At 42.8% G+C, this 16,198-nt stretch overlaps 1 protein-coding gene across 2 annotated transcripts in view; it reads left to right on the plus strand.

The window, feature by feature from the left end:
* FOXN2 (forkhead box N2) overlaps positions 1-16,198 on the plus strand; it is a 53,720-nt gene that overhangs the window by 19,330 nt on the left and 18,192 nt on the right. For both annotated transcript variants that reach the window (XM_073554019.1, XM_073554018.1), the window contains exon 2: positions 15,162-15,703. In XM_073554019.1, the coding sequence (XP_073410120.1) occupies positions 15,176-15,703 (528 nt within the window). In that variant the 5' untranslated portion in view covers positions 15,162-15,175. The remainder of the gene's footprint in view (positions 1-15,161; positions 15,704-16,198) is intronic.

Below are 16,198 nucleotides of genomic sequence, written 5' to 3' on the forward strand. Positions count from 1 at the left end.
CAATATTGGTTCTTCTGCCAGAATAAGAGACCTGCTTTATCTTACCAGTCACCTTCTGTGGGGGGTAATATATTGCCAATCCATCCACCTCTCCAGCAATTACATCCCATAGACAAATTTAGATTTCAGACATGTACCAATTTATTTGCTTATAACAGGGAAGTCTTCATGAAACTAATCCCTTTTAATTCAGAGATCCTATCAATACAATTGAAGGGGTATACCCATCATAGGTAGAGACAGCATAACACTGATCACAGTGCAAGGGAAGGCAGTTTTTCCTTCATTTTTTGCCACCAGAGAACAGAAAGGGACCCAGCACTAAAGCAGCCTTCTCACAATTGGTGGGGATGCTGCCGCTTCACTCACTTGATGACCGGCACAGAGATCCCTCAGTGAATGCTGCTTCATTTACAAGACTTGCAGAAAAATTCCTGATGTAGCTTCCCACAGACTTGGGGACTGATTCATTTGTGGGGTTTTTTTTTTTCCCCCTTAATTCTTTGACATTTTTCCCTGCATATCATCACCCTGCAGTGGCGGACCACCAAACACGCTCTCTGCCTAGCCCACGGCCAGCAGCATCACCCGTCTCCTGCTGCCACTACTCTCCTGGGAAGTACATTCGGATTATAAGACGCACCTTCATTTCCCACCCAAATTTTGGGGGAAACAGTGTGTCTTGTAATCTGAAATATACAGTATATTTCAGGCTTGCATAAATGACCCTAGTGCTCTATTAGAGACCTCAGAGTTAAAGGTTGAGGTTCCCCCCATTTATTACAATTGGCTTAATGAGTCTCTTGCTCTGAAATTATTTCCTTTGCCAGGCAATTGGCATCTATACTATTGCTTCTGGTTTAAAAAAGTTTTTTTTTTTTTTTTTTATTAAAAAAAATAGTTTTTGCGCATTCCTATTTCTCTCTCCATTCACCTCTATATGGGAGTGGCTGTAGGTATCATAGTTGCATCATCAAGTGGGATGGGACCCGCACCAGTCAGATATTTTATGGCCCGTTCTTCGCATATCCTCCTTGACCTTGCTGGATGGTTTTCGAGTTTGAACAAGGTTACATAAAAGACAGCATTAGATGGGTTTGCTTAAGGATGTTTTTCAGGAATGCTGGGCTATTTTTATTTTTTTTCCTTTTTTTTCTGTGTTTCTGGATCAACATGTTACCAGATTGTGTGACTAAAGGGTAGATGTATGTAGCAGATATTGTGACTTGGATGTGGTGATGTGGTGAGCTACATATAGAGATGCTGAGCAGATATATATTTATTTATTTATTATTTATTTCCCCCCCCCCCCCCCCCCCCCAGTACAACTTTGGGTCATTTGTTCCAGACAAGCATCTAATCAATAGATGCTCAGACTAGGACACATTTTAACCCCTTTCTTCCATGTGACGTACTATCCCGTCCATGTGCCCTGGGACTTAATTCCCAGGGACGGGATAGTACGTCACAGCGATCAGCGGCGCCCACGTGGTGAGCGCCGCTAATCACGGCCAGGTGTCAGCTGATTATCACAGCTGACACCCGGCACAATGTGTCACGGGCGGTCACGGACTGCCCCCGACACGTTAACCCCTTGCACATCGCGATCAAACACAATCGCGGTGTACTGGGGGTTAAAGGGAAGCATCAGCAGGGAGGGTGCTCCCTCCGTGCTTCCCTGAGCCCCCCACGGCAGCGCAATGTGCAGCGCTGCTGCGGGGGGCTCCATCCCTGCAGGTCCCCGAATCCAAGATGGCGACGGGGACCTTCGGGGGCCTGCAGGGAGCTGACTTCCTCAGTGCCTGCAAAGCGCAGGCATGAGGAAGCCAAGTGCAGTGCCTGTGACAATCGCTGATCTGTCACAGTGATCTGTGATGTGACAGATCATCGATCTGTCACATGACAGTTATGTCCCCCCCTGGGACAATGTAATAAAGTAAAAAAAAAAAAAGTGTAAAATAATTTAAAAAAAAAAAATCGCTAAATTAAAAAAAAAAATATTCCCTTCATTTTTTGGAAATAAAAAAAAAAAAGCAATAAAAGTACACATATTTGGTATCGCCACGTCCGTAACGACCCGCCCTATAAAATTGTCCCATTAGTTAACCTCTTTAGCGTATCCCTTAAAAAATAAAAATAAAAAACGAAGCAAAAAATGATTTATCATACTGCCAAGCAAAAAGTGCAATATCGCGCGATCAAAAAGACGCATCCATGGTACCGCTGAAAACGTCATCTTGTCCCGCAAAAAACGAGCCGCCATACAGCATCATCAGCAAAAAAAAAATAAAAAGGTTATAGCTCGCAGAATAAAGCGATGCAAAAATAATTATTTTTTATATAAAATTGTTTTCATTGCATAAAAGCGCCAAAACATAAAGACCTAAATGAGGTATCGCTGTAACCGTACCGACCAGAAGAATAAAGCCGCTTAATCAGTTTCACCGCACGCGGAACGTTGTAAACGCACCCCCCAAAAGAAATTCATGAAACTCTGGTTTTTGTTCATTCTGCGTCCCAAAAATCAGAATAAAAAGCGATCAAAAGATGTCACGTGCCCGAAAATGATACCAATGAAAACGTCAACTCGTCCCGCAAAAAATAAGACCTCACATGACTCGGTGGGTCAAAATATGGAAAAATTATAGCTCTCAATATGTGGTGATGCAAAAACTATTTTTACAAAAAAAAGCGTCTTTTAGCGTGTGACAGCTGCCAAATATAAAAACCGCCATAAATAGTAAATCAAACCCCCCGTTATCACCCCCTTAGTTAGGGAAAAATAATAAAATTAAAAGGAAAATGTATTTATTTCCATTTTCCCGCTAGGGCTAGAGTTAGGGCTGAGATTAGGGGTGTGTTGGGGTTAGGGTTGGAGTTATAATTGGGGGGGGTTTCCACTGTTTGGGCACATCAGGTGCTCTCCAAATGCAACATGGCGTCTGATCTCAATTCCAGCCAATTCTGCGTTGAAAAAGTCAAATGGTGCTCCTTCCCTTCCAACCTCTGCCATGCACCCAAACAATGTTTTACCCCCACATATAGGGTATCAGCATACTCGGGACAAATTGCAAAACAACTTTTGGGGTCCAATTTCTCCTGTTACCCGTAGGAAAATAAAAAATTGGGGGCAAAAATATCATTTTTGTGGAAAAAAAATGATTTATTTTCACGCCCGGGCGTTATAAACTTCTGTGAAGCACTTGGGGGTTCAAAGTGCTCACCACACATCTAGATAAGTTCCTTGGTGTCATTTGTTGGGGGTTTCCACTGTTTTGGCACATCAGGGGTTTTCCAGTCGCGACATGGTGTCCGATCTCAATTCCAGCCAAAAAAGTCAAATTGCGCTGCTTCCCTTCTAAGCTCTGCAATGCGCCCAAATAGTCGTTTACACCCACATATGGGGTATCAGCGTACTCAGGACAAATTGCACAATAACTTTTAGGGTCCTGTTACCCTTGGGAAAGTAAAAAATTGGGGATGAAAAGATCATTTTTGTGGAAACAATATGATTTTTTAATTGTACCGCTGTACGTTATAAACTTCTGTGAAGTCCTTGTGGGTTCAAAGTTGTCACCACATATCTAGATAAGTTTCTTGGGGGGTCTAGTTTCCAAAATTGGGTCACTTGTGGGGGGTTTCCACTGTTTAGGTACATCAGGGGCTCTCCAAACGTGACATGGCGTCCGATCTGAATTCCAGCCAATTTTGCATTGAAAAAGTCAAACGGCGCTCTTTCCCTTCTGAGCTCTGCCATGCGCTGAAACAGTGGTTCCCCCCCCCCCACATATCAGGTATCAGTGTACTCAGGACAAACTGCACAATAACTTTTGCAGTCCAATTTCTCCTGTTACCCTTGGTAAAATAAAAAAAATTGAACCTGAAGTATTTTTTCTGTGAAAAAAAGTTAAATGTTAATTTTTTTAAAAATATTCAAAAAATTCCTGTGACGCACCTAAAGGGTTAATAAACTTCTTGAATGTGGTTTTGAGCAACGTAAGGGGTGCAGTTTTTAGAATGGTGTCACTTTTGGGTATTTTCTATCATATAGACCCCGCAAAGTGGCTTCAAATGTGATGTGGTCCGTAAAAATAAAATGGTGTTGCAAAAATGAGAAATCGCTGGTCAACTTTTAACCCTTATAACTTCCTAACAAAAAGACATTTTGGTTCCAAAATTGTGCTGATGTAAAGTAAACATGTGGAAAATGTTACTTATTGCGTTTTTTGTGTGCCGTATCTCTGTGATTTAAGGGCATAAAAATTCAAAGTTGGAAAATTGCGAAATTTTAAAAATTTTCGCCAAATTTCCATTTTTTTCACAAATAAACGCAAGTTATTTGAATTAAGTTTTACCACTAACATGAAGTACAATATTATGTCACGAGAAAACAATGTCAGAATCACCGGGATCCATGGAAGCGGTTCAGAGTTATTACCTCATAAAGGGACAGTGGTCAGAATTATAAAAATTGGCGCGGTCATGAACGTGCAAACCACCCTTGGGGCTTAAGGGGTTAAAGGTAAATATCGATCAGCTATCACTTATCAAGAGCAATAACTTAAAAAAAAAAGCCTTGTTGGTCTAATGGATGTTAGAGGCCAATAAATAATATATTTGTGTTTATAAAAGTGCTGGCATCTAAAATAGCGTCTTTAAAATGCTAATGTTTTCATTCACAAACACTTCAGTTGCTGAGATGCATTAAAGCAGGCAATGACACAACAGGAAGGCAACATATAGATAACCTGCCAGAACAATAAACCCTGTACCAGGCGATAACTTTTTAGGACAGGTTGGTAATATCTTAATACCTATGCTGAAATATCACTTTGTTACCCTTCCAAAGACCTTTTTCTGATGCACAGCGCAGTGGCCTCATGCTGGGCTCTAGGGAGCCACTTCTTGCTGCACCTCTCCACATTACTATCACATGTGTATAGAGCCCATTTCTACATCGATAATGGCAGAGCGAACGTTAAAGGGCATTTGTCCTCCTCAAAACGCCACCACTTATACATTCATATAGGGCACTTGGCCGCTATAAAAATTATACATGTAGTGTGGATTTTGTTTTATTTTAGATAAAAGGAACATTGTATTACATGTGTAAATGAGATGTCATTGGTGCAGCCTAACCGCGGCCAAGTCTCAGTACACCGTTCTGGCCCGTCCACTATCGTCCTCGGCGCTTAGCCTTACTTTGAATGACCGTGATCACCTTGGAAAGCTGCCTGAATTGGATCCTCATCCCTACACACACCGACACTGCAGAGGCCGAGAGCACAAGTGTCAGTACAGGCATGCTCCCACCCCTATCTGTCTTCAGCGAGCCGCCTTACTGACAGCGTGTGCTCTTGATCCCTGCGGTATCAATGTGTGCAGATATGAGGATTCAATTCTTGCAGTCTGTTTTTGTACTCCTCCTCTAGCACCGCTGCAGGGACTCTCGCTTCTATATATTCTACCATTATAGGGATTCTGGATTCTTTAAAATGGCACATACCGTCACAGCGTGCCGTGAGGGAAGGATCACTGTTATTTACATTGGCCCTATGTGTGCCCTAACCTTGGGGTTTGTGCACACGTTGCGGATTCTGCTGCGGATTTTTCTGCACGGATTTTCCTAAATCCAATCCACAGCGGATTTGGCCCTGCGGATCCACAGCAGATTCTGCTGCGTTGTACAGTACCATTATATTCAATGAAAAATAAAAAACCGCTGTGCACATGCTGCGGATTTTTCCGCGCAGATTTGCTGCGGTTTTGAATCGGCAGCATGTCAATTCTTTGTGCGGATTCTGCAGCGTTTTACACCTTTTCCATTATAGGAAATCTGCACAAAAACTGCAGAAAATCTGCACTAAATCCACAGGTAAAGCACAGGTCATTTTACCTGTGGATTTAGGCTATGTGCCCACGTAGCGTTTTAAACCGGACACTCAAAACCGGACTCCTTCCCAGAAATCGCGCGGTTTTTCCCGTGATTATGTTCGCGATTTTGCCGCGATTTTCACGTGCGAAATTCAAGCACTTTCCAAGCGATTTGAAGCATTGCTTGGAAAGTGATTGACAGGTTGGTCACACTCGTCAAACATAGTGTTTGACAAGTGTGACCAGCTTTTTACTATTGAGGCTGACTATGCGGCATCAATAGTAAAAGAATGTTACAAATGATAAATTATACCCCGATTTTTTTTACCTTCCGACGTCCTGCACAGTCTCAGCGATGCTCCTGTTCCCAGCGATGCCTTGCGAGACCTGTGATGACGTTGGTCTCGTGTTGCTATAGCGATCTCACGAGACCGCTAGAATAACACGAGACTACGTCATCACAGGACCGTGCCGCAAGGCATTACTGGGAACGCTGAGGCCCGGGAAGGCTTGCGCGTGACACCGGAAGGTAAATATACCCCGATGTTTGTTTTTTGTTTTTTTTTACAGGGGTATGGTGCCCAGGGCCTGGAGGACAGTCTCCTCTCCTCCACACCGTGGGTACCAACCGCACATGAGACGCATAACTTTGCGCATGGTGGGCATAGCCACATGCGGGAAGTAAGCGATTCTCGTGCATTCCTATGGGTGCGGAATCGCTGCAATTCCGCTTGATCATGCTGCGTTTTTTCCGCGATGCTATTCCGACGCGGAAAAAAGCGCAGCATTAGTACAGCATGTGCGGAATGCCATAGGAATGCATGGGGTGCGTTCTGTACGAGTTTTTTAAACGTTTTTGCGCCGAAAATCGCGGCAAAAAACGCTTAAAAATCGCATCGTGGGCACACAGCATTAGAAAAATCCGCAGCAGAATGCGCAACTTGTGCACATACCCTTGCAGCGTGGCATGTAGAAGCAATACACAATCAGTCTTCAGTCTTTTTTTTATACCTTGAAGGATTGCAGCAATGCAGTCAGTTACTTATTGAATGGCCTGATTTTAAATATTTTATTATTTGCACAATCAGATTGTTTATTAGAAGATCAATGCAAAATATAAGGCGAGTGGCCTTATGCTGTTATTTCTGGAAATGTATGAATACATTGACAACTAGGTGTTACCTTTTCCCCTTGTCTTTTAAGATGTCTCCACACACGAGGCCTCGCTCACAACCACTGTCTTTATTGGTTGAGCGCTATCATATTTTTTTTCTTTAATCAGATAGCACTTGGACCAATGTTACTAAATAAGTCAGTGCTGTTTACTGGTTTTTGTTTTTTGTTTTTTTATAAACTTACCGAATCTGTCTGGGGAAGAAAAAAAAAAGATCTCATTTGCTGTGATTTCACTCTGAAATCAGAAGCCACTCGCCCATTAAAGTCTATGGGTGCCTGAAAAACATCGGACTGCACTTGGATGACATCTGAGTACAATCCAATTTCCATAGACTCTTACAATGGAGAAATGTTGTTCTCCACCTTCTCCTCACCTCTCATTTGAGAGCATTGGATCACACAAAGAGGTCACTCAGATCAGAGTATCATTACCATAATCATTTGATTCTCTTGGAGGAGAGCATAATTCCATCACTCCAATTGTCTTTGTCGGTCTATGCTTTTTTTTGCTGGTGTTATCATTTGACCAATATTTACATGTGTGCTGCATCCAATCCCTGTCCTCAGTGGTTTTGTGCCAGGCATGCACAGATCACAGTTGAGGACAGTGATTGGCTGCAAAGGTCACATGAATATACAGTAACAAAATAAACAAGCGGTGGCTCTGGAGCGGCTGCTGGAAAAAATGGCATCTTAACGGTTTCCTTTTTTTTTTTTTTTTCCCCTCTCTCATTCTTTGCTCTTACAATTTTGGTAATATTCTGTACAACCCCTTTTAAGGAACATTAGCTATTTTTTTCTCCTAAATATAGGCATTACACAGATAAATACTGTTCTATGTCAATCAATAGATAAAGGCTAATAGTGTAATTTTGTATATAAATGGTAAGTACATAAAAACCAGATCTGTTTTCCCTTCTGTCATGCTTTGATAAAGACCGGCAGCTGCACTTGTGGCCTAAAGCTTTTACTCCGGAGCGGCCCGAGCAGGCACACTAATGCCTCAGTTGTCCTGGATACTGACATCGTGCTGCATTGTAATCAAATCTCTGCCTTTTGTTGGGTGTTTTGGGATTTAGATCTGACCTCCAATCTTAGCAGCTGCTTTGGAAGAGACGGACAATACCCGGCTGTAAGGGAAATGCACAAAGGGGTCGAAGTTTCGTGGCACGATACCATTCCTTGCACAGTAAAATATCTAAAGGGATTTTCCAGCATTTCATAAATAGTAAGAACTGCGTGATCTACAAGTAGGGGAAATGTGATTGCTGCTTTCTTACTTTACTCATTAGGTTGCCTCATTAATTAACTGGCCTTTGCCCTGTTCTTCCTGTAAGCCAGCACCTATTGAAATAAATGGGAGAGACATACAGGTCCGTCCCATACTGGTGGCAAAACCAGAGATTTTGATGAGTATGTACAGTATCTGTATAGGAACAAAGAAATGGAGCTCGATGCCAAAGAAAGTAAAGGTACTGTCACACTAAGCGATATTGCTAGCGATATCGCTATGTGTGATACTTACCTACGACCCGCTGCCCCGCTGGTTATCGCTGATCGCGTGAGAACGTCCAGGACTGTTTCTTGTCGTCAGCTTCCTGCGGCGCTTCCTGTGGAGAGACGAGCGTGGAGCGACGAGCGTGGAGCCGGGCGGGAGGACACAGGATCGCCTCGTCTGACAGGTAAGCAGCGACCCCCGTCCCCAGCCATGTCGCTGGTGAGATCTGCCTGTGTGGCAGCTCACTAGCGACCACTTAGCGATGTACCAGCGATCCTGACCGCGTCATATCGCTGGTCGGGATCGCTGGTACATCGCTAAGTGTGACAGTACCTTAAGTCGAATAACTTATCAGTCTGAGCAGAGTCTCTGCACACTTGTATGCTAATGATCATAAAGTTCAGCTCTTTGTAGTTGTTATAGGGGCGTCCACTTAAGGGTGAGTGCACACAGTGCGGATTCAGCTGCGGATTTCTCAGCACGGATATGCAGGTAAAATGACCTGCGGGTACACGCTGCGTTTTGACACCTAGACAATGGAACAGGTCTCAAACCGCAGCGGAATCTGCAGAAATAATTGACATGCTGCGGATTTAAAACCGCAGCAAATCCACAGCATGTGCACTAGGGTGACCGCAAAAAATCGATGTCGGAATTTTGTCCGTCTGGACCCCACAAAACGATTCCCCTTTCCAGATATTGAGAGAGCCAAAATTTGAGCTCGATCAAACGACGTTAACCTGTGCCGCTCGTCGCTCAAAGTTTGAAAAAATCCAAATTGAGGTATTTTAAGATTTAGGTATTTTACATAGTCTGTTAGACTATAAAGAATGTGACAACAACATTGCAGAAATAGCCCTGACCAAATTTTCGAACCATTTGTGGTGTTTGAATGCAGAGTTGGTGGGATTATCGTTTTTTGATCCCACCATTACAAACAATGAAAAGTTGTTAATGGCTAATAAATTGCTCAGTAGCACAGATGAACCATCAGAGCACGCTAGGGTTGTAAATCCAAAAGTTAGGAAAGAAAAATTAAAAGAGGTAGTTGATGGAGGATTGGTAAATTTACTTACCAAAGAAACATTTACATTCTTTGACCGATTTAATATAAAAACAGATTTCCTAAGACAAAATCCAAACACCTGGCCTCAAAATAATGATTTCCAAGAAGGATTGAAAATTGTCAAAACATTAAAAGTAGTTAATGATATGGCTGAGCGTGGTGTTAAATTAATAACAGACTTTAACGACCTTCTGACAAAAGATGACGAACAAAAGCAATATGTCCTGCAAGTTGTAAGCAAATGCCGAGCATTATATTCTGACGTTTCAAAAACTACTTTAACAAAAGCTCTAGAATAGATTAGATAACTATGTAAAATTATCAACTCATGTAGGTTAGCGTGCTCTGATGGTTCATCTGTGCTACTGAGCAATTTATTAGCCATTAACAACTTTTCATTGTCTGTAATGGTGGGATCAAAAAACGATAATCCCACCAACTCTGCATTGAAATACCACAATTGGTTCGAAAATTTGGTCAGGGCTATTTCTGCAATGTTGTTGTCACATTCTTTATAGTCTAACAGACTATGCAAAATACCTAAATCTTAAAATACCTCAATTTGGATTTTTTCAAACTTTGAGCAACGAGCGGCACGGGTTAACGTCGTTTGATCGAGCTCAAATTTTGGCTATCTCAGTATCTGGAAAGGGGAATCGTTTTGTGGGGTCCAGATGAACAAGATTCCGACATTTTTTTCCCCCCCATATGAGATCCGGTCACCCTAATGTGCACTGCGGTTTTTAAAAGCCATTGGATAACATTGTACTGTACTCTGCTGCTGATCCGCAGCAAAATCCGCACCATGTGCACGTACCCTTATGGTGTTTTCCAGTAGACAGAAGTAATCTATTCTCAGGTTAGGTGATAAACATTAGAATACTGGAGAAAAAAGGAGCAAAACGACAATTGCAAAAATACCAATGATTTTTATTTTTAAATATCATACAAAAAGTGCACAAAAGTCTGAATGAGGTGCCAATATAAAGCAGATGAAACACACACCCGACAAACCCCTCGTCCATCCAAGATGGAAAGTAGTATCCTCATATATGTATTCAAAACATCATGCCTAATGAGTGGATGCCCAAAAAAGGAAAATGTCACCCCATGAAAATCAATGATCATATGATCCAAATTGCTCCTAAATAAATTCCCTGAGCATGGCTCAAAGTAGGGAACAGGACGTGTGCTGTCCTAGGGTGCGATAAGTCCTAAGTATAGACGGGGTCGACCACAATAAAAGACAAAGGTTAATGTCAGTGCAAAATCTTACCAGAGGATGCAGGAGGGGAAGCGTCTGGCAGTGACCCCTGACGCGCGTTTCGCGGCGCAAAAAGGCCGCTTTGTCAAGATGATGTTAACCAGGTCTCCACAGAACCTTCAAATACCCTGTGACCGGGATTACCCAATCAGAGCGGCGTCATCGGCGCATGCGCTCTGAGGTTGGCAGGCCCTGCTGCACAGAGCAGGTGTCATGCTGAAACTGGACACCGCTCACAAGTCCAAAGCGCCCGTCTACAGCATCGAGACACCATCTGTCAGCAGCGCACATACCACCACACAGAGATGCGCGCAGCCACCTATAATTATGTCCCATATATGGAATAAGGGAGAATCCCTAAAATCATTCAGGAAGGATCAATAATTTTGGAGGGGTCATGGCCATACAAAAACAATCAAAATATATATATAAATGCACATCACATATAACACGAGCAATAAACAGGCCTCCCATATTAAATATATCAGATGTATAAACTAAATATGGAAAAATATGGAACGTTTTTTGGCCTAGCCGGATCCCCCTCTACCCCCCCCCCTCACTCTTTCCCCCCCCCCTCACTTAAGTTTTGTTGCCTTGCAATATTTTTAGTGGAGATTTTAGATGCCTCTATCATTGCTGGAGATTTTTTTTTTTACTTTATAGGTTTAGTTAAAATACTGTATATCCTCCAACTCTAGTCAAAGTATAGGACAAGGAGCCAGACTCGGACTGGAGCACCTTATGCCCACCAGAGAAAATCATTCTTGGGGCCTACTATGTCAGCTACATAGAAATAAATACAAGTCCACCAATTGTGCGGTAAAACACGCTAATATCAGGGTATAATATAAGGTAGTACACAACTTGGTTTTGTAGCAGGGGTTTGGGTAATGCAGCCCACCTTATGGAATATATGCAGCACCCGACAAAATATAATGCAGTATCCCCATAGAGTATAATGCAGCCCCCCCACATAGAGTATACCTTAGTCCCCTCATAGGGCATAATGCTGCCTCATATAGTATGATGTCACCCCCCCCCAGAATATAATGTAGTCCCCTGAGAGAATAATGCAGTCCCCCCCCACACAAAATAATGGAGCTCCCTCATAAGGTATAAAGCAGCCCCTCTCCACCTCCATCATTGTTCTCCCCCTCCCCCACCATCATCATTGTCCTTTCCACCATAACAATCATTGCCTCCTTCACCGCCATCGCCCTTCCCCCACCACCCCCATCACTGCTCTCTCCATCACCTACATCATTGCCAATCTCCAATACACACAAAGCACTGCACCATACACACACACACACACACACACTCACACACTCACACACTCAGCACCACTCACCTCTCCGCACATCCCGGCAGCCTCTTCGTTGTCGGCAGCGTTCTGTCTGAAACAGCGCACTGAATGATGTCATCCAGCTGCGCTGTCTCAGACAGGAAGCAGGACGCCATTGGATCCCTTCAGCTCTGCTGCCAAGCTGCAGGGATCGCTCCCTGCCCGCTGATTGCCCTCAATGTGAGCTGCCCTGCAGGGGCCCACCTCAGGAGCCTGTCCCCGCTATTAAAGTGAAATGCAATCACTCCTCTCTATGCCCGTAGGGGCGTGGAGATGCGTGAATATTTAATTTTTTTTGAGCAGTGGGGAAATGCTTCTGTCTCCAGCTGCTGCTCCACTGGCACAGGGCAAGTCCCCTTGACTCAGGGGCCCCATAGCTGCTGGGTGTGCCGCTATTAGCGATACGCCACCGGCTAGAGGCCCCTGGAGCAGTGGCGGCCCTAGTCAGCTACTGGCCAGTATGCCAGCTGGTGTCGGTGCCTGGGCCCCCTCCGGTTCTCCAGTGGGCCAGTACGACCCTGCAAGGAGCTATATCTTATGTGTTTCAAATGTCGGTGAGTTGTCGGTTCAGTAAGAAGAGCTTGTTTGTATGTAGGTTTGGCTACAATATTTGTCAGTCTGCGGCGGGTCTGCATTATATTACTATTTGATATTTAGGCTATGTACCCATGTATGCGGGAAATTCCTGACTAAAAATTGGATTCCTTCCCAGGAAAAACGCGTTTTTTATGCGTTTTTTTTCTGGAGCATCCATATTCTCGTGGAATATAGTTGGAAATGCGGTTTTACCGCAAAATTAATGAACATGCTGCGTTTTTTATCGCGATGCAGTGTTTTTTTGTTTTTTTTTTTTGCAGAAAAAAATGCATCATGTGCACAAAAAAGGCAGAATGCGTTATAAGAATGGGATGCTTAATGTATGCGTTTAAGCATTTTATGCAAATTGTCTCTTTTAATCATTTTTGCATGGAAAAAACGCTTTTGTGGGCACACAACCTCCCAGCATTTTGTACATGTTTGTTGTCTTGGTTGCTTGCGCTGCAGTATTATAGCGATAGGCATCATGGTGACTACAGTACGGCCAGTATCGGCTCACAGCCATTTGTTCTGTTCCTCTAACATTATTTAGACTTGATGGAGATTTGGCTTTGTGAGTCTGGGGAATTGTTCATCACAGATCTCAAAGGTCTGCTGGGGAGGTCAGGACAGTGACCATATGGCTGTGCATTTTTCTTCATAGGGGGGAAAAAATGGAAACGGTCTCCTAGGCAGTGTCTGATGGCAAAAGTCTGTGAGGGGTGGCACTTATATCTGTCACTGTTTCCATGGATCCCACTTTTTTTTTTTCACCATTTGCAGCAACAGTGATCATTCAAAATAGCCTCAAATATACAGAGCGACAAAGGTGCTGCTGATTATCATCAGTGTGATAATGATATGACGTATCTATAACGTACAAGCAAAGATTTTGTGTGTATGCTATAGGAGAAAAAAGGAGAATTTCCATTCTTAATGATAGTTATAGTTTTGTAATTTGTTACTTTTACTTAAAGGAAATCTGTCAGTAGGAGCATACCTACTAAGCCATCTACATGGGCATGCAGGTCATAGGAACCTGAATAAAATGATCCCTTGATATCTGTGATCTGATGTCTTAGTCCAGAAAATTCCTGTTTTTCTTAATATGTAAGTGAGCTGTTGAGCTCTCTGGGCCGGACATAGATCTCCCTGAGAATCTGAATCCCGTTGTAAATGTAAAGGGGCATTGCCTGTCACAGTGGTAATGCCTCCTTTTATGTAAAATAAGCTCTGGAGGCAGATACTCGCAGAGATCTATGTCCGGCCCTTAGATCTTAACAACTCATTTACATATTAAGAAAAACTGGAATTTCTCTGGAGTAAGATATCGGATCACCGATATCAAGGTATCATTTCACTCAGCTTATTAAGACCTAATTACCTAGAGAGACAGCTTAGGAGGGTTCATTCTACTGACAGATTCCCTTGTAAGTTTTCAGAGATATTAAAAATAAAATTTGAAAAATCCAAATTTTAAACTAGCCATAGGCCTAAAGCTGAAAAATGGGCCAAACTATGTTTACAATAATTGAAAGGGGTTGTAAGGATTACCCCACGGCATTCCTCATCTCGGATTCCTGAGTACCGCTTTTGCTTATTTGGCCATGCGAGTTAAAAGGACTAGTAAGCGCAAGAAGAGACAGGGTTCCTGTTGCCTCGGCGGTCTCGAATGGATGTCATACTAGGGCAGCATCTTTTTCCTCGACTCTAGAAATTAATCATTAAAGTTTTATTTAGGATATGGAGTTAATATTTTTATTGCTCTTATGCTTATGGAATCAAAGTGGTGCAACGTTGCAAGTTTAAGAAATATCCTAAAAGTATAGAGCCTTTATGTAAAACTTTGTGTCTCTTCTCACTCTTATCCTCCTGGGGGGCAAACTCCAAGTGCGTGCAGCCCTAGACGCTCCGCTACATGCTCATGTATCTGCTGACTATACAAGATACGAGGAGATTAAAGCTTGTAATCAAGTATCTTCTTTTATTTTTTTTTTTTCTGTTTTGCGGGTAAGGGTTGGTGGGTGTGAATTTGGCATATGAAAAATGTGTAGGCTTTTTGCCAAGATAAAACGCTTACCACAATGTAAACTGTGACTTTCCATTGTTTGTAGCAGGGAGTGTATGTTCGTGTGTGTCATAACCAAAAAATATTATCCTTTGTGAGTTCAGGGAGAAACCTTTTTATGCCTATGATCATAAACTGTTAAGACTAAACAATGCCAAATGGGTCAATACATGAAAAATGCAATAACTGACTTGAAGTACTAGATTCAGTAGGTTAAAGAACTGGAAACATGCCAAATTAAAAATATCTTAAAGACCAACACTGATTCTTTTCTTTTTTTGTCTTTATCAGAGCTATAAGTTTGCATGGGTCCGGTTACAGGAATGACTCCAGACAAAAACGTTGAAACCCCCGGAGCTGAGAAAGTTGCAGGATTAAGTCCTCTTGACACAATGGGTAGCCTACCAGAAGAGGTTGGTGCCGACAAACCCAAGGCCTCTGCAGTGGACTGTGCTCCGGCAGACGAAGAGCTGACAAACTTGAACTGGCTTCATGAAAGTACCAATTTACTGAACAACTTCAGCCTTGGGAGCAGCGAGGGGCTGACAGCAAATAACCCACTATATGATATTGAAGGCGACAGTTCCCCAACTGATTGTCGAAACCCTGAAAAATCCTCTGCCTCCTCAAAGCCTCCATATTCATTCAGCCTCTTAATTTATATGGCCATTGAGCACTCCCCCAACAAATGTCTGCCGGTGAAAGAAATCTACAGCTGGATCCTCGACAGGTTTCCGTATTTTGCTACTGCCCCAACTGGTTGGAAGAACTCTGTCAGACACAACCTTTCATTAAATAAATGCTTTCGGAAAGTTGAGCGCAGCCTTGGGAAAGTAAGTAAAAGTGTTTTATATAACTCGCATTACAACGTTTACTAAAGCAACAACAAGAAAACGACAATCTCTGGATATTGTCACTCCATAGAGGAACACTTTAAATTTACACTACGATTAAAGTCATACTCCATCATAATTCTAAGGGATATTTGGGAATATATATATATTCCAAGTGTGTGTATGCCCGGGATTGGCATCTGCACCGTCGCAGCTACAGTCACACATCTGGACCCCGAGAGCGTCCTAGGCTATGTTGTGAGGCGAAATTTTAACCCCGCGTGTCCCAATTCACCAAACAATTACTACACACCTCAGCTGCTGCAGAACCTTATACTGCACACCCCTACACTTGAAAAAAAAAGCCTGCACCTTAAGATGTGGTGAATGCAGTCTATTTATTCCAACTATCAATTGATGTTGATGTGTACTGAAGACGAGCAACGCCTGTCCTGGGCGTCCTTTTGGGCAGCTATGAGGTGTACCTGACTGGTG

The sequence above is a fragment of the Dendrobates tinctorius genome, unplaced genomic scaffold, assembly GCF_039654945.1.
Source record: "Dendrobates tinctorius isolate UK_male_01 unplaced genomic scaffold, ASM3965494v1 ptg000205l, whole genome shotgun sequence".
Taxonomy (NCBI): domain Eukaryota; kingdom Metazoa; phylum Chordata; class Amphibia; order Anura; family Dendrobatidae; genus Dendrobates; species Dendrobates tinctorius.